The sequence below is a fragment of the Olea europaea genome, unplaced genomic scaffold (genome assembly GCF_002742605.1).
Source record: "Olea europaea var. sylvestris unplaced genomic scaffold, O_europaea_v1 scaffold2830, whole genome shotgun sequence".
Classification (NCBI taxonomy): Eukaryota; Viridiplantae; Streptophyta; class Magnoliopsida; order Lamiales; family Oleaceae; genus Olea; species Olea europaea.
This window is the reverse complement of record NW_019246807.1, coordinates 24,546-42,905: the sequence shown is the minus strand read 5'-3', so window position 1 is coordinate 42,905 and position 18,360 is coordinate 24,546. Positions and strand designations below refer to the sequence as shown.

The window sequence follows — 18,360 nt, the reverse complement described above, 5'->3', positions numbered from 1 at the left end:
AATTTAATTACATATCTGATTTTTGATAAAATCAATCATGAACTTTACCTTAGTCCACAGCATGCAGGCACTGATTAACAGTAACCACCGCCATACCGGGGAATCCTCAATTTTCCATCCCCGCCTCGTTGAAAAAATCCAATTATTCTTACATTTACCCTCCATTTTCATAAACCCTAAACCCTAACACCAAAAATCCCACATTAGATAACTGAAAAAAATCCCCAAATATAGCTGATAACTGAAATATTACCCCTGTTCTTAATGGCGACAGGCGTTCTCCTCAGATCTCTTCGTCGCCGTGAGTTTTCTTCTGCTCCAATTTCCGCGTACAAAACTGTACGTTTATATCTTCACATTTTTTTCGTAATTAATTATTATTTCAATCCTCGTATTTAATCTATTAATATTTTTTCTTTTAAATTTTTGTCTAATTGATACTGATGTAGTGTTTAGGTTTAGTTTGTCATCCTGAAGGTTACTGTGCTATCAGCTATGTACTCCTTTTGTTTCTGTTACTAGAATTGTACTTGTTAAAATATTTTGCTTTCTTTGGGCTCCTTTGGATTAATTTCTTTCAATAGTGATCATCTTAAGCAGGTCGAGGAAAAAAACACTTGTTTTGTGTTTTATATACATTATGGGTTTATTTGAGCACTTACTTATGAAACAATGGTATTTTTGTTTTACGTATATGTTTTTTTGCTCCCAATCCCGGTAATTGCTCTATGTATATGTGATTTTTAATTTTTGAAATTTAAGTTTGATTCTTACCATTTCAGTATTATTTGGAGATTGTCTATTTCAGTATTATTTGGAGAGAGAGACACTCCTGAGAGGTGCAACCCCACTATTACCTTTTCCACAATCACTGTGATAGAGGAAGAACATCACAATCTTCACCCTTTCCACCGAGAGACGAATTCACTCATGTTCTTAAGAATCAAATATGTTAGATCTCAGATGTCGCTCGCTAAACTATAAAGGTCACAATTGCTGTATTTAAATTTTATGTCACACATGTTATGAAGCCACAATCTCGCAAGTCACTTGAACGTAGTCGCATCAATACCAAGGTCACAATCTCGCATGTTGTGTAGATCACAATTGATGCAGTTTTGCTAACAATATAAATGATACAGACATATATTTATGAATTCCAAATGCCTCCCTATTGCGACACAAATAACTCCTGGTGTACCGGGTAGAACAGTCACCTGAGGTGGGCCCCATGTGAGTAAAAATTGCAAAAAACGCCCACCCCATGTGAGTGTTGTGGAATTGTTCTGTGAACAATTAGTCCGTACACACAGACTAATTCATTGCTACATGCTAAATGGTGGTTGTGACAATATTGTAAATCGTAGAATGATGATTGTGACCAGAAAACACGTGGAAGAAATTATGATATTCATTTCTTATTCTCAGAAATGTTAAATGAGATAGACACTGACAGTAGATTGATTTGTAGAAAAGAAATGTGATTATAGAGGGAAAAAAATCATTATCATTTAATAACCATCAAATGAGGTCACATTTTTATCTCATATAAATCAATTATTAACTATATCTATTTTCATATAATAAATTGAATTATGACCCGAAATATGAAAAGTTTGTTAAATTTGATATTTCTGAAAATGTAATATCAAAATATGGTAGTTATGATTTTTCCCCTTATTTATTTTACCTTTGTTTAATTCCCAGTATGATTTTTGTTTATCTGCAAAACTTAGTTCCAGACTGTACTGAGCCAAAATTTATTTTTCCCCTCGTTGGCTTCCATTTTTTTTTTCCTGTTTTTCTGTGTGGGGCCAAATGCTTCACATAGCAATATTTTCCGTTGAAAGTGATTGGATAAGGTACCAAGGGACTAGGATGCCACTACTTTTAACATTTGGATTCTAGTTTGCTAGTCCTTGAATTTAGGTAAGTTTGGAAGGCAGCATTAGCATAAGTATCTCTACATTTGTTGAAGCTCATTTGTCCTATACAAGTTGTTAGCTGATGTCATGACTCTTTGTACATCTGGGTCCTGTCTTGTTGCACTTTTAGTAGATTTTAGGACTTGTTTTGCCATGGCAATGCTGAGTGTTTCACATTGTATTTATTGTTCAGTTGACTGGAAATGCCAAGCCATCATGGTTATTTGGCAACAAATGGTCGGGTCTTGCTAGGCCATTCAGGTACATTTGATATTTCATTCATTGTCTCATGTATTTTATTTGCTTGTTGGTCAAGTAATTGTTCCCTTCAGTTCCCAACAATCACTTTTGATCTTGATCCAGCACAAAATCAGCGGGGAATGATGTTATTGGTATTGACTTGGGTACCACAAACTCTTGCGTTGCTGTCATGGAGGGCAAGGTAAAAACATTTTGGCCCCGTTTGGTACACATTAATGTAAAAATGAGAATAAAAAATATAGCCGTTACGGGTCCCACACGAAATATAGAAAGTCAAATATGGTGGCTTGATGTAATGGATAACGGTCATATTTTTCATTTTAATGGATAAATAATGGAAAACAAACGGGGGCTTTATTTGACTTGAAGATTCAGCTTTTGTTTTTTAATATTTGTGTCCTCTTGTTAACAATCACATTCTTCTTGCAGAACCCCAAAGTTATAGAGAACTCTGAGGGTGCACGGACCACTCCCTCAGTGGTTGCTTTTAACCAAAAAGGAGAGCTGCTTGTTGGTACACCAGCTAAACGTCAGGCTGTCACCAATCCAACAAACACCGTCTTTGGAACCAAGCGCCTGATTGGTAGACGTTTTGACGATCCGCAGACACAAAAAGAGATGAAGATGGTCCCATATAAAATAGTCAGGGCCTCTAATGGAGATGCATGGGTTGAAGCCAATGGACAGCAGTACTCACCCAGCCAAATAGGAGCTTTTATTCTGACTAAGATGAAGGAAACGGCTGAGGCTTACCTAGGAAAGTCTGTAAACAAGGCGGTGATAACGGTTCCAGCTTATTTTAATGATGCTCAAAGGCAGGCAACGAAGGATGCTGGGAGAATTGCAGCTCTTGATGTGGAAAGGATAATTAATGAGCCAACTGCTGCTGCCCTGTCCTATGGTATGAACAACAAAGAGGGTCTTGTTGCTGTTTTTGATCTAGGTGGTGGAACTTTTGATATTTCCATATTGGAGATATCAAATGGTGTTTTTGAGGTATGTAAAGTTTGTGTTCAAGTTTCTCTGGTCTTTGTTTTGATGTTTATTTTTCAAATTTGTGTGCTGATTTAATCATTTTTCATTAGGTTAAAGCTACAAATGGTGACACTTTTTTGGGAGGAGAGGACTTTGACAATACGCTGTTGGAATTTTTGGTGGGTGAGTTCAAGAGAACCGAGGGAATTGATCTGTCAAAGGACAAGCTTGCTCTGCAGAGACTTCGAGAAGCTGCCGAGAAGGCCAAGATAGAGCTTTCTTCGACATCTCAGACTGAAATCAACTTGCCTTTCATAACTGCCGATGCATCTGGGGCAAAGCATTTGAATATAACATTGACCAGATCAAAGTTTGAGACTTTGGTGAACCACCTGATTGAGAGAACTAGGACTCCTTGCAAAAGTTGTTTAAAAGACGCCGGCATTTCAACTAAAGAAGTGAATGAAGTCCTCCTTGTTGGAGGGATGACCCGTGTCCCTAAGGTTCAGGAAGTTGTTGCTGAAATCTTTGGCAAGTCCCCAAGCAAAGGGGTGAATCCTGACGAGGCTGTTGCCATGGGTGCTGCTATTCAGGGTGGCATCCTCCGTGGTGATGTTAAAGAGTTACTTCTCCTGGATGTGACCCCCTTATCGCTTGGTATTGAGACTCTGGGAGGTATCTTTACCAGATTGATCAATAGAAATACCACCATTCCTACGAAAAAGAGTCAGGTTAGGACTTGGAGCTTCTTTTTCACGTGGTTTTCCTTGATTATGTGCATTTGTTTGGTAGACAGTGGTTTAATATATGTAATATTTCTGTTGGGAGGTATTGATTTCATTGTTCATCCCCTTGTTTGTCTTTACAGTCTTAAAGCTATTGTATACAGATGAAATACTCTCCTCTTCATTTTTAGCTTGTAGGAGTTCGATTTTTGGGCCATCAGGTTTTTCATCTTTTTTCGTTCTAAAAGATTTAGCAACATCGATGAACATGTTGACAAAACTCTTTCTATGCTTCTCTCGTGCGAATACTCGTCTGTGCATGCTGTCAATGTCTCTACCCTTATCTTCCCATCCCCGGTAGCTAGTTTTGAACCCTACATTCCTCTACCCCTTCTCACCCCATCCACGTCGTAGGCAACCACACCTTAGTGATGTGTTTCTTGTTTCCTTCTGCAAAATTTTCCTCCACCCATTGTCAGATTATTTATGTTAGTCTCTTCCAGCAGAGAACACAAGATACTGTGCCAGGCTCCATGCTGTGGAGATAGGATATTCGTACGTTGTCTTACATTTTTGCCTATAGCCTTCTGTAGATCCTGGACTATATGTGGAGTACACATTGACGAAATAAAGAATTTTAAAGATTTGTAAGTGTTTAATTTGTAGTACTTAAAGCAGAAGGTTTGCAGTTAGTGTAGACCGAAGTGGGAGCTTGATGACATTTGGTCTTCTGTACAAAAACAGAAACAGAATTTTCTTTTCTTACCAAACATGTTTGTATTTGTACTTTTACTGAACAAATGACGAGTTGTTATTGTGGAAATAAAAAAAAAAAGTTGGTAAGCTACTGAGATTGTTTTCGTTTTTAGACATTTTCAACAGCTGCAGACAACCAAACTCAAGTGGGTATCAAAGTATTGCAAGGAGAGCGTGAAATGGCTTCCGACAACAAGCTTTTGGGTGAGTTTGAACTTGTGGATATTCCTCCTGCTCCAAGGGGCATGCCTCAGATAGAAGTTACATTCGACATTGATGCCAATGGAATTGTAACTGTATCTGCGAAGGACAAGACTACTGGGAAAGAGCAGCAAATCACTATCCGATCATCCGGTGGCTTATCGGAAAACGAGATTGAAAAAATGGTTAAGGACGCTGAGATGCATTTACAGAAAGATCAAGAAAGGAAGGCTTTAATTGATCTCAGAAATAATGCGGACACCACAATTTACAGTATAGAGAAGAGCCTAAACGAGTATAGGGACAAGGTTCCAAGTGGAGTTGTCTCTGAGATTGAGTCTGCTATTTCAGATTTAAGGAACGCAATGGCAACTGATAATGCTGATGAGATAAAGGCGAAGCTTGATTCAGCAAACAAGGCTGTATCTAAGATTGGACAGCACATGTCTGGTGGTGGTTCCTCCTCGACCGGAGGTTCTCAGGGAGGCGACCAGGCCCCCGAGGCAGAGTATGAGGAGGTAAAGAAGTAGAATATGGTAATAGTATATAGGAATTTGTGTCCGAAACTTCTCAGGAACTTGACTGTATTGGAAGGTTCCTGGTTTGGCAATTGCACTTGCAGAAACTTCTGAAACCCTTATTTGTATATCTGAGTAACATGTTTGATGGAATAATGTCAGAATTAAAAAGCAAAATAATATTTTTTAGAATACATTATCATGTGAATATGAAGTTAAAAATGATCATATAGTAAACCATAAAATAAATTCATGAATATCAAACAAGCACTAATATGCACATCTAGTGATGGCAACGGGGCGGGACGAGGCAATTTTCTTGCCCTCGTTTAATTTTTTTTTTAATTTCGAGTTTAATAAAATACGGATAACATTCAAGTTGAACTTTTAATAAAGAATGTTCTTACTTTATGTAAATTTAAGTTTTGTTTTGGATTAAAATTATTTATAGTGTAAAATGATTTTTAGAGAATGTGTGAATAAAAAGTATGAAAAAATTATAGGTCTACATGTAAATTATGTTATTAAAAAAATTGTTATAGAAAATAAGTTTAAATAAAAAGCGATTTTGAAATATATTGCATAGATGAACTCTATATATATTTTAAGAAAAAAAAAATCACGTAGCGGGGTGGCACCGGAACAGGGTAAATTGTCATCACTATGAAAGACTAAGGAGTACTGGTGATTTGAATGATATTAATTAAAGCTATCTAAATGATACGTAAGCAGTGATGATGAATAGCATTATTTGGTTGGAAATGGTGTGTGACATGCAGTCTTTTGCTTTGTCACTATTTGAGGAAAAATTGGTAGAGGTTGTCGATGATAAAATCACAAAAATAATGAAGAGGCGAGAAGATTTAAAATAAAGAATTAGGAATATTATGCTAATCAATTATGGTTGAGAAACTTGAAAAGGAACCTTTTGTGTTGTGCCTGACTCGAGCATGAGTTAAGATTGGTTAAGGATTGTTGTTTCCATTACTCAAAGGTAATGTTTCAAGGATATCGTCCATCTCCTAACGTGCGTGCGCACACGCACACACACGTATATATAAACCATCGTTTCTAGATGAGTATAATTTCAACATAATAACAATATTACATGACATTTCCATTATCTATCAAGAAATTATTTTTCTATAGCTACCTAATCTCGACCATAATTAATAAAGATTATTTTATATTTTGATCTCAAGTTATGTTGCTCAACTTAATCAAGAGGCCATGAGTGAAATTGTGTTGTGACAAATTAAAAATAGTTTCACTTCATCACAAAAGTGTAACCTTAGTCTTTTTAGCATATAGAATAGAAATATTGAAATTTGCAAAAGGGGAAATTATATTCACATAACTGCATTTATTAATTGCATCGTAGTTTTAGTACTATATAAGTCCATGTCCGGCAATCATTATAGAAAACTCTTTTTCTACCTACTTATTTTTAATCACATACACATAATAAAATATTTTTCAAGTAAAATCAAAATTTTTTCCAACTTTTTTAATCACACATTTTTTTAAATATCACTATTCAAAACATTATTTTTCTCAATTAATGGCTAAAGTCCTCAGCCTTTTACAACTAAGTCCCTGTTTTGTGGGGGTTTAATATTTAAATTTTAATTTAAGTCAAAGTTAACAATTAATTTTAATCACATATATCATGAAATTCACATGCTTTTAATTAGGCTCACATTTGAGTTCCATTTTTATTAAAACTTATTTTTAACTATACACTCCTATACAATAATTTCACACATAAATTAAAAAAAAATCTTAGAGTGTGTTTGATTGACATGGAAAATATCATCTAGAAAAGAAAATGTTTTCCATCTTTTGTGGAAAATAAAAATCACCTCTACCCAAGGAAAATATTTTCCTTAAAAACAATAAAAATTAGGCATATTTTCATAAGTTGGAAAATGTTTTCCATGGAAAAAAATAGCAATCAAACACTTCAAATAGGAATTTGGGTGGAAAACTGATATTTTCCATGGAAAATAAATGTAATCAAACACACCTTTATTTTTTAACCATATTTTCCAAAGAGATTACTATTCCGAAACAGGGACTCACTTTTATTAAAATTTACTAAAAATATAATTTTAATCCGGGTAATTAGCACAAAATGTCCCTACCTTTCGATATTTTTGTGGAAAACGTCCCTATCTTTCGTTTTTTGGCGGATTACACCCTCATCTTTACCTTTTTTTTTGCGCAAAACGTCATTCTGTCAACTCCCCGTTAAAATGTTCCGTTAAATCAAAAAGTAATTAGCACAAAAGGTCCCTACCTTTCAATATTATTGTGAAAAAGTCCTTATCTTTCATTTTTTGGCATAATTAGCACAAAAGGTCCCTATCTTTCAATGTTATTGTGCAAAACGTCCTTACCTTTAATTTTTTAGCATTTTCACCCCTACTTTTCACCTTTCATTGCGAAAAAGGTCATTCTCCTCCATTTTTTCAATAAAATGACGATTTTACCCTCCTATTCAAATAAAATAAAAAGAAAAGATGAATAACCAACTGCAACCATAGTCCTTAAATTTTTAAAAAATTACAAAGAAATCATAAATTCCCGACCAACACCACTTTCACAACCTATCAAGTTGCCAACTATAAATCAACATAATACCACCTTTCTGCCACCATTCCCACCAGACTCTGCCACCGTAAATGTGGTTGTTTTGGACAGATTGGTGACCAATACTATGAGGAGGATACTGGGAAGAGTGAGACGAGGCTGGTGGTGGTGGAGTCCGATAGGTATTGTGGCCAAAAGGTAGTGCTATATGGATCTATAGGTAGTGGCTTGGTGGGGTTATGAAAGTGGCGGTAGTGGAAAATTTAGAATTTATCTGTAATGTTTTGAAAGATTTAGGACTATGATTACAATTAATTATTTATTTTTCTTTTCTTTTCTTTTTGTTTTATTTGAATAGGAGGGCAAAATCGTCATTTTATTGAAAAAAATGGATGAAAATGACCTTTTTCGCAATGAAAGGTGAAAGGTAGGGGTGAAAATGCTAAAAAATGAAAGGTATGGACGTTTTACACAATAACATTGAAAGGTAGGGACCTTTTGTGCTAATTATGCCAAAAAATGAAAGGTATGGACGTTTTTCACAATAATATTGAAAGGTAGGGACCTTTTGTGTTAATTACCTTTTGATTTAACGGAACATTTTAACGGAGAGTTGATAGGAGGACGTTTTGCGCAAAAAAAAAGGTAAAGGTGAGGGTGTAATCCGCCAAAAAACGAAAAGTAGGGACATTTTTCACAAAAACATCGAAAAGGAACGTTTTGTGCTAATTACCCTTTTAATCCTCACCAAATAAGAGTAAAATATTCATTTTAAGTCCAGAACTTATAAGAGTCGTAATTCGTTAAGTGAATTATTTTGGTGTCATTTTTATCAGTTTTCTTAAGACGCAGCAGTTTGTCTATTCTTCTCTCATGCCCTAATGCTATTCCTATTATTTTTCACTAGTGACATAAAAAACCCTAGATTTTGTATTTTCCCCTTTTCAGAATTTGTTTCTCATCTCCATATCCAAAGCCTCTGGTACGTTTTTTGTTTACATACATCCGCCTGATATTCATAAATTATTTGATTTTGAATTAATCTAAATTAGTTGATAGTTTCATAATGTCTGTGTTCATAACTTTGCAGATAATTACTGTTTTGCTTTAATGGGGATCAAAAAAAGAGTTTCCGATTCCATTGAAGAAGCAGAAACAGTAGCAGAGAAAGAATTGAGTTCGAAGAATGCAGATGCTAATCCCGAACTCTCTAAAAAGAAATTGAAAAAGGAGAAAAAGAGAAAAGAAACTGAAACTGAAACTGAAACACGTGAAGACGAGGACCAAATTGGAGTGAATGCGCAATCAACCCCCTCAATTACAAATAAGCCTTCTGTAAATTCAATGGAAAGAAAAAAGAAAAGGAAGTCGTTAGACAAAGAAAGACACCATGGCTCCCCTAGAAATATGGTTTTAGAATTAGAAAATAATAGAAACGAGAGTATAACTCATAGTCGTCGTGGTGGTGTGTTGCCTGAGTTCCACATTGGGGTGTTTAAGGACCTTTCGGCAGCTGACGCAAGTGTCAGGGAAACGGCGGCTGAGGCCTTAGTTTCAGAGTTGATGGAAGTTCAGAAAGCTTATGATATGTTGGAGGATAAGCAAGTAGTGGAGGACGCTCTGAAATTGGAAGCTGAGAAGGATGATGGGTTGAATAATTGCGCCCCGTCCTTGAGGTATGCTGTTCGGAGACTCATTCGTGGAGTTTCCTCATCAAGAGAGGTGGTTGTTTTTTTCTTTTCTTTTTCATTTTTCATTCTTTCTTTTTTTTTTTTCCCTCAAGTTGTTTCTTTTCAGCCTTCTCTTCAACTGTTATGGTTTTGTATGTAGGAAGATCTTGTGCATAGTTAAATGAAACATAGTTTCCCTTACAATGTTATATAAGCACTCCTTGTTTACAAGATTCTGTCATTTTTATTTATTTATTTATTTTTTTCTATCTTATAAAAGTTCAACCTGCTAGTTAGTGGAATCAACATTCTTTGTAGGGGAAAATAATTGGATCTTGTGTTGTTTCTAATGTTGATATTATTATCTGTTTGAATATTAACTTATTGAAGGAACTATCACCAATTTTCTAAGAAATAGAAAAATCATACACACTTTTTTGCTTGTATAACTAGTAACTGTCCTTTTTTCTACTTTTTATTGGTATTTCATAATGGCCCATTGGTTCTTACACTAAATATTTTCCAGACCTTACTATCAGATTGTCCATTGAATTTCATGACATTTGTTTTGCAGATACTGATAAGTCAGAAGTTAAAATTTTGGCTCTTGTTTATGGTGGCCTCTTAGTTTTTTCCCTTTCTGTGGAGTTGCTTGCGGACAAAATTTTTAATAGCTTTCTATTTTATGCAAATACTTAAGAGGCATATACACGTGTTTTATATGGCTCTACACAGTTATAATTGATTCAATCCCAATCTAAAGTATGCTCACGGAGGAAGTTTTAGATAATTTATCTCATTTAAAAAGATGACCTAAGATGTCTCTAACTATATTAATGACGTGGGGCGTTCCTTGGATGTGGGGGTGCAATTTTTTATTGTAGAAAATGTGCGGAAATTTGTCTAATTATCTACTACTGACATTTCTGCAAAACTTATGGCCTAAATGTGATTTTTCTCCTCTTCTTTCTTTTGCAGTGTGCAAGACAAGGATTTGCATTGGGTCTTACAATTTTAGTAGGCACAGTTTCTTGTATCAAAGTGGAGTCCTTATTAAAGCTAATAATTAATTTATTGGAGGTCTCCTCTTCAATGAAGGGTCAGGTGGGTATTTTTGTTTGATTATGTTGAAGGATTTAATTCTATTGCCATTTTCTCTATGTAAAAATTTTATCTGGTTTTGTAGGAAGCAAGAGACTGCCTGTTGGGACGCTTGTTTGCATATGGGGCTCTGGCAAGATCTGGAAGACTGACTGAAAAATGGATGGCAGATAGAAACACTCCTTATGTTAGAGAATTTACTAGTTGTCTTATATCTCTTGCAGCTAAGAAGCGATACTTACAAGAGTCTGCTGTCTTAGTTATTATGGAAATGGTTGAGAAGGTAATCTTATCTTTAAGGAAGGCTCATGGGTCATTGTTGTTGGGGTATGGTAGAGGCATTGCCATTGCCATTCCCTTGACTTTGATTTTTCCTTTTCTGTAGTAATAACTGATACCATGATTTGTCATAGAAGTTATGTCCAACGATTTTGCCTGCTCGTAATGATGTGCTCCTTAGATTGTTAAGATTTATTGTTTGAAATGTTTAAAAAGAAACTCATGGTGGACAGTTGTAGGAATGATATTCTTCCATGTTATAACTTCTTAAGCCATTGTAGAATATGCAACGAATTGCTTTTTCCCGAAATGTAAGTTCATTGACAACTTATCTCGGTCAGAAGTTAATCAGAAAAGAGATTTGCATTTTTCTTTTTTTCTTTTTTTAAATAGTAAGTAGAATTGTGGAGATGTTCCTTGATTTCGTTACCCATGTTTCATGTTGTTCTATCACTCTGTGTCAGCATTGTGGTAGTACTGTATGGATTTTTCTGGACATTAGTGATTACAGTTATATTATAAACATGCATGCATAAAAACAGGTGTGTTCGCATAAATATAATTGATGAAAAACCGGAGAATTTAAATTATTACTTCCATGGTTTTCTACATTCTGTAGTTTATTTCAACGTTCAGTGTTGTCACTTAAGTTTTTGTTGTTGTTCCTTCTCCGTAACTTGAAGGTTCTGTTACCATTCATCTAGAACATTGATGTTTGAAATGGTGTCTCAGTTACCCGTTGAAGCCCTGTTGAATCATGTTCTTGAAGCACCAGGAGTTCAGGAGTGGTTTGAAGGAGCAACTGAAGTTGGAAATCCTGATGCTTTGCTTCTAGCTATTAAAATACAAGAAAAAATTGGTGCCAATGCTAAAGCATTTTCCAAGCTTTTGCCTTCTCCATATAATCAAAGCAAGCTTTTCTCTGCTGATCATATGTCTGCCATTTCTAATTGCTTAAAGGTGATATTCATATATATTTTTTTCAGCTATTACCTTAAGAAGGGGAGAATCTTGATATGTATATATAATCGATCTATTTTTTTTATAAATATTATAGGAGTCCACCTTTTGTTTGCCTCGGGTTCATAGTGTCTGGCCTGTTTTGGTAAATATTCTCCTCCCCGACTCTGTTGTGCAAGATGTAAATTTTGCGTTGGGTCCAAGTACCACTAAGAAGCACAAAAGAGGCCGCAAGGGTAGTTCACTTGAAGATATCGAGAAAAATCTGAAATGCTTTTTTGAAGTTGTTATTGAAGGATCACTCTTGACGTCCTCTCATGATCGGAAGAACTTAGCTTTTGATATTATGTTGCTTCTACTGCCTAAGCTACCTGCATCTTGTGTGCATGTGGTATTGTCCTATAAAATTGTCCAGTGTCTTATGGATGTACTTGCTACAAAAGATTCATGGCTTTACAAAGTTGCACTACATTTTATTAAAGAACTGTCTGACTGGGTCCAGCATGATGATGCCAGGAGAGTTGCAGTTATTCTGGCTCTCCAGAAAAACACCAACGGAAAATTCGATTGCATCACCAGGTCAAAAACAGTTAAAGATCTGATGTCAGAATTGAAGTTGGGATGCGATCTGTTCATTGAAAATTTGATTACTATGTTTCTGGAAGGTCATACTTCTGAGGAACCATCAGACCAGAGTCAAACAGCAGATGACAATTCGGAGATGGGTTCCATAGAAGATATGGATTCTGTTGGAAATATAGGAAGTCCTGATTTTCTCAGAACCTGGGTTGTTGAATCTCTTCCTAGTGTGCTGAAGCAATCAAAGCTAGATCCGGATGCAAGGTTCCATGAGCAAAAGAAAATATTGAATTTCCTGTCTGTTCAAGGATTATTCTCTTCAGCTATTGGGACAGAAGTGACGTCTTTCGAATTACAGGATAAGCTTAGGTGGCCAAGGTCATCAATTTCTAGTGCTTTATGCACTGTATGCATTGAACAGCTACAATTATTGCTTGCAGATGCTCAGAAAGGGGAACACCTACAATTATTACTTCCAGATGCTCAAGAGGGGGGAACACCTCATGTGGGGGCATTTGGTCCTGAGACAAATGATCTTGGATCTTACTTTAGGAGGTTTCTGAGTATATTATGCAACATCCCTTCAGTTTCATTGTCAAGGGCCTTGAGCACTGATGATGATGAAGCATTCAAAAATCTTCAAAAAGAGTTATTGAAACTGGAAGTGAAGCAGAGTCAGTTATCGAGAGAGGTATTCCATGCTTTTGATATTTCTTACAGTAAAGAGTAGCTCTACATCATTCTTCACAATCTTTTAATAATTTTTTCGTCATTCATTTTATTGAATTAGCCTTCATGTTAGGAAGGGAGGGGTGCTATTATGATCTTTCTTGTGGTGTGTAGAAAAAGGTTCTCTTATATTGATTGTGATGCATGACATTGCAATCCAGAATGACTTTCAAATAAATCCTCATTTTGTTTTATTAATAATGATATATGGATGAATAAATAACTATTTCATAAACCTTTGATGTCTTCAGGACAGAAATCTTAATCTTTGCATGGACGTGAGTAAAATTCATGCCATGAGATATTTGCTAATCCAACTGCTGCTTCAAATCCTAGTCCGACCTGGGGAATTCTCTGAAGCTGCTTCTGAACTTATTATGTGCTGCAAGAAGGCTTTTGGACCCTCTGATCTTCTGAAATCGTCTGGTGAAGATGGTACACCCGAATTGATGGATGTTCTGGTAGACACAATGCTTTCCCTGCTTCCACAGTCATCAGCTCCTATGCGGTCTGCTATCGAGCAGGTACGTGACAGAACACTGCGTGTGGTTACCCAGGGCTTGACTGATTATTTAGATGAATATTTTCCACCTCCCCTCCCCCTCCCTTCCCTTCCCTCATCTTTAGAAAACCTTTTGATTCTGTAAAAACTGTTATTAGTTAAATTTCTGTTTATATTGCTTTACAAGGGTGAGCAGGTTTTCAGTTATTTTGTTATGTTAAAATCCTCAATAATAGTTAACGTATTGCCTCCCAACGTCTTTGTTGAATTCCCACCCTTGTGAAATTGAATTCTTAATTAAGATAACGGGAGAGTTGCTTATTGCTAAAGATTGTTGTAACTTGTAAGGTACTTTTCATATTTCTTCCAGCTCATGAGAAACTTCACGAATATAACTGAGTTTCGAAGCATTGATGATATCAATATTTTTCTTATCATACATGTGAATTGCTATAAGTGAACCGCGTTAGCATAATGATGAACCAATATTGTCTTAAAGATGATTTGTCCCATAATTAACAGATGAGTTTGAGCCCTACCGGTAAAATGGGTTAGCATATTGAAGAACCAATGTTTTGTTAAGGGAAAATTGCAGTTGGGATCCCAAACTTTTCAACTATACCCAAATGTTTCACTTGTTACACCCACGGATCCCAAACCTTTCATTCCGTTGCAGCTGTAGGATTTGACCATTAGTTGACCAAAAAACTAAAAAAAAAAAATGATTAATTTTGACCATTTCAAAGAAGGGTAAAATTTGAATTGGTCAGAATTGTAACTTAACATTTCTCCCATAAAAATTAAAATAAAAAAATAAAAAAAATACTATTCATCATCTTCCGAAACCCCGGCCAGACCACACCACATCCACCTATCCTCTCCCACCTGCCACCGCCACAGGCCATCTCGGAAATTTTCCTTAAAAAATTGAGAGAAGGGAAATATTTTAATTAGATTCTTATATAATCATAGGTCATAGCAAATCAAGAACTGCTACATACTTCCATCTGTTATCCAAACAATTGTTCATCATCTTTGCTTTCTCCTTTACTAGTCAGAACACTCGATGCCACAAAACTCTTCACATATTCCTAGATTCTACTTTTCGATCAAAGATCTGTAAGTTCTTAAATAAATTTCCTTCTTTTCTTAGCTTGGTTTAGTGTTTTTTTTTTTTTTTTTTTCTCTGTAATTTTTTGTTGATTTCTTGATAATATTTCAGTTTCTTTGTGGGTTCATTTTTTTTTTTTTTCTTGGATTGCTATAAAAATTCCTTTTCTGATCTTGAAGTAAAGCTTGATCTTTTTGACAAGTTGAAGCAACCCATTGAACCACTTGTGTACAAACTCAAAATATTTATTAAAACCAAGAATTGCATTGTCACTAGATTTTCTTCCCATTCACAACCTGTGTCAATTTTATTTGAAATTTTTGGATTTTTCTACAATTTAAACCTGAAAATAACAGTTTTGAAGTGGGTTATTTGAAAGATTTAAGAATTGGAAAGAGAGATGGAGATAGTGATCAAGATTTGAGTATAGAGATTCCATTTTGATGGAGGAAGAAAAATCAAGAAATTGTTTATGTTTCTTATAAGATTTTTTTAAATTGTGAAAAGGGATCTTCTAAGGGGAAGTTTGGATAGAGAGAGTTATGTTGTGATTCTTGAAATGAGCTCACATGAAGGTGGTAATGGTGGCGGCTGTTGGATTTGATTGGTGGTGGCCGGTGGGGTGGTTGCGGGGCTGGGGGATGGGACGGTTTGGGGAAGAAGAATAATAAAAAAGAATTTTGTTTATTTAATTATTTTATGAGACAAATGTAAACTTACAATTTTACCATTTTCTTAATTGGTCAAAATAAGTCAATTTTTAAATTTTTTGGTCAACTACCAATCAAATAGACGGCCAAGTTGCAACGAAATGAAAGATTTGAGATTGTAAGTGTAATAATTGAAAGGTTTAGATATAATCTGCAACTAAGTGAAAGGTTCGGGATCGCATCTACAATTTTCCCTTTTCTTAAAGATAATTCATCCCGTATACCAAACCATAATAGGGTGCTTCAGTTGCCGTATTCTGTTCTTATTCAAGTTTGCGTATAGTAGATTTGTATTCTTGAGGTTAGTCTTTCATTTTAGGATCAACATATTTATTTATTTGTTATGTGCCTTGGTTAAATAATTGGCGTATAGCAACTTAGAATTTTTGTGTGAATTTTATCTCTCCCAGTTATATAACATTGTTTCTTTGCCGAAGACGGAGGAGAGTTATGAACCTCAACATTGTGTTGTTTATCCTATTCGGTAGACTGATTCTCCACAACATTTTGTTCTGAATATTGTATTGCTTATTTTGCGCTTATCAAATGTGCAGATAATCGACAGCTAGTTGCAATTTTAAATCAGGCACTAGTTTCTCCTATTATTTTCCAGATTTATGATTTTTGGTTACAATAATGTCTTAATAGGTTTTCAAGTATTTTTGTAAAGATGTCACGGACGATGGATTGCTTCGGATGTTGCGGGTTATCAAAAAGGATTTAAAACCAGCTAGACGCCAGGATACAGATAGTGAAGATGAAGTAGATGCTGATGATGATATTCTTGCTATTGAAGAAGCAGAGGAATCTGATGTGGCTGAGACTGGCGAAACTGGTGAAAGTGATGAGCAAACAGATGATTCTGAGGCTGTAGTTGGATTTGGCACTGAAAACATGGAGATTACAGATGATTCTGATGATGATTCCGATGAGGGCATGGATGATGATGCAATGTTCAGGATGGATACTTATCTTGCACGGATTTTCAGGGAAAGGAAGAACCAAGCTGGAGGTGAAACTGCCCATTCTCAGCTTGTTCTCTTCAAGCTTCGAACTCTCTCTTTGCTGGAGATTTACTTACATGAAAATCCAGGCAAGTTTTGTATTGTCGAGTGTGTTTGTGATTCCTCAAAATTTCCTTGCATAAATATCAAAGCCTGGTGTCTGCATCATTTCCCTTTGCATTCCTTTTGGCCATTTGAACAATGTTATTCAATTTTACCAGACAAGTCCTCAAATTAAGTACGCGGTTAGATTTAATTACAAATTACATCGTGCATTTTGTGAACATACTTGTACTGGTTTTCTATGTTTCGACATTTTCCTATATGGGTGTCAAATATTTTGATTCTCTTCTTTCATAGGATATTCAGATTTTCTTTTATTCAGGTAAACCGCAGGTACTAAAAGTTTTCTTGCACCTTGCTCAAGCATTCGTAAATCCACATACCACAGAAGTTAGCGAACAGCTTGGCCAACGGATTTGGGGTATACTGCAAAAGAAAATATTTAAAGCGAAGGACTATCCGAGAGGCGAAGCTGTACAGCTTTCTTTTCTTGAATTGCTTTTGGAGAAGAACTTGAAGTTGGCAGCAAAGCCTTTTAAGAGGAAAAAATCTGCTTCCAATCCATCAAAGAAAAAGCAATCTGCCTCTTGGAACCGATACAAAATGATAAGTTCACTTGCTCAAAGCTCGACATTTTGGATTTTAAAGATCGTTGATGCGAGAAATTTTTCATACTCTGAACTACAGAGGATATTTGATATTTTTGAATCTGCATTAGTGGCCTATTTTGATAATAAAAAGTCGCAGATGAAATCTGATTTTTTAAAGGAAATATTTAAAAGACGACCTTGGATTGGGCATCACTTCTTTGGTTTTCTTTTGGAGAGATGCGGAAGTGCAAAACATCAGTTTCGACAAGTTGAAGCTCTTGAGTTGGTGACGGAGATTTTAAAGTCACTCCTCTCTTCTCATGCTGATGAAAGCGGGAAGAATGCATCAAAGATGTTAAAAAGCCATCTTCCAAAGATATGCCATCTAATCAAGCAGTTAGTGACCAACATGCCTGAAAAGCAGTCCAGACGAGCTGATGTGCGAAAGTTCTGTACTAAGATATTCCAAATTTTATCCGCTCATAATCTGAGCACATCGTTTCTTAAAGCTTTGGAGCCAGATGGTCATGCTGGTTGTGAATCTCAACTTGGAGAGACATTTCTTGCTTTGAAGAAGCAGGAACACTGATACATAGAAGCATCAGTCTGCTGGAAGCTGTATTCACGGGGCTAGTTTAGCTTCCATTTACTGCAAAGATTGAGAGGATGCCGGTTGGCATTACTTCCCCGAGGTAAGTTCGATGTGTTCCATTGACCTTAGAAACTGTTGTTTACTTGTCATAAACCACTTATTTGCAAGATGTTATAGAGTTTCCTTGTTCAATGTTAATTGTTTATTTCAGTCACTGGTCCATTCCAAGTTGTAGAACCATTCAATATTGAGCCAAACTAGTTAGTGTATTTACTTTTTCACCTCTGTATTGACTTCTATACTTGATCTTCGCTCACTTTTGCACGATTGATGCATGTTCCATTTGACAGTATTGAATACTAGTAGAATATGTATAAGCACTTTTTTTCCTTTTTGAAGTATTTTGTCCATTACTATCGAAATCTAAAAGGGAAAAAGGTGATGTGGAGTGGAAAGGCAACAGGATTTTCGCCATTCTTTTGGAAGAAAGTATGAAATGTCTGGGTTTACATATTCT

The 18,360-nt window shown here is 35.7% G+C and overlaps 2 protein-coding genes across 4 annotated transcripts; both read left to right on the top strand.

Moving 5' to 3' along the window:
* The first annotated feature begins 48 nt into the window (after window positions 1–48).
* LOC111384062 (heat shock 70 kDa protein, mitochondrial-like) lies at window positions 49–5,517 on the top strand. Of its 3 annotated transcripts, none has more exons than XM_023008283.1 (6): window positions 49–301; window positions 2,119–2,186; window positions 2,289–2,367; window positions 2,616–3,182; window positions 3,272–3,892; window positions 4,756–5,517. In XM_023008283.1, exons 3-6 carry the CDS (start codon window positions 2,356–2,358, stop codon window positions 5,371–5,373), a joined length of 1,818 nt encoding a protein of 605 aa, XP_022864051.1. In that variant the 5' UTR covers window positions 49–301; window positions 2,119–2,186; window positions 2,289–2,355; the 3' UTR covers window positions 5,374–5,517. The 3 variants fall into 3 exon arrangements, with proteins under 3 accessions (XP_022864051.1, XP_022864049.1, XP_022864050.1); XM_023008281.1 differs by having other exon boundaries at window positions 49–339; XM_023008282.1 differs by lacking the exon at window positions 49–301 and adding an exon at window positions 830–986.
* A 3,301-nt stretch (window positions 5,518–8,818) lies between these two features.
* LOC111384059 (DNA polymerase V-like) lies at window positions 8,819–18,238 on the top strand. The gene is made up of 9 exons (XM_023008276.1): window positions 8,819–8,935; window positions 9,044–9,675; window positions 10,602–10,727; window positions 10,810–11,007; window positions 11,736–11,963; window positions 12,061–13,233; window positions 13,523–13,795; window positions 16,243–16,687; window positions 16,984–18,238. Exons 2-9 carry the CDS (start codon window positions 9,064–9,066, stop codon window positions 17,838–17,840), a joined length of 3,912 nt encoding a protein of 1,303 aa, XP_022864044.1. The 5' UTR covers window positions 8,819–8,935; window positions 9,044–9,063; the 3' UTR covers window positions 17,841–18,238.
* The last annotated feature ends 122 nt before the right edge of the window (window positions 18,239–18,360 follow it).

Excerpts from the sequence above, each read along its gene's own strand:
- LOC111384062 (XM_023008281.1), top strand. The coding sequence starts at position 265 with ATGGCGACAGGCGTTCTCCTCAGATCTCTTCGTCGCCGTGAGTTTTCT. Across the intron at positions 340-2,118 it reads CAATTTCCGCGTACAAAACT|TTGACTGGAAATGCCAAGCC; the intron begins GTACGTTTATAT and ends TTTATTGTTCAG. Across the intron at positions 2,187-2,288 it reads GGTCTTGCTAGGCCATTCAG|CACAAAATCAGCGGGGAATG; the intron begins GTACATTTGATA and ends ATCTTGATCCAG.
- LOC111384059 (XM_023008276.1), top strand. The coding sequence starts at position 9,064 with ATGGGGATCAAAAAAAGAGTTTCCGATTCCATTGAAGAAGCAGAAACA. Across the intron at positions 11,008-11,735 it reads TTATGGAAATGGTTGAGAAG|TTACCCGTTGAAGCCCTGTT; the intron begins GTAATCTTATCT and ends ATGGTGTCTCAG. Across the intron at positions 13,796-16,242 it reads TGCGGTCTGCTATCGAGCAG|GTTTTCAAGTATTTTTGTAA; the intron begins GTACGTGACAGA and ends ATGTCTTAATAG.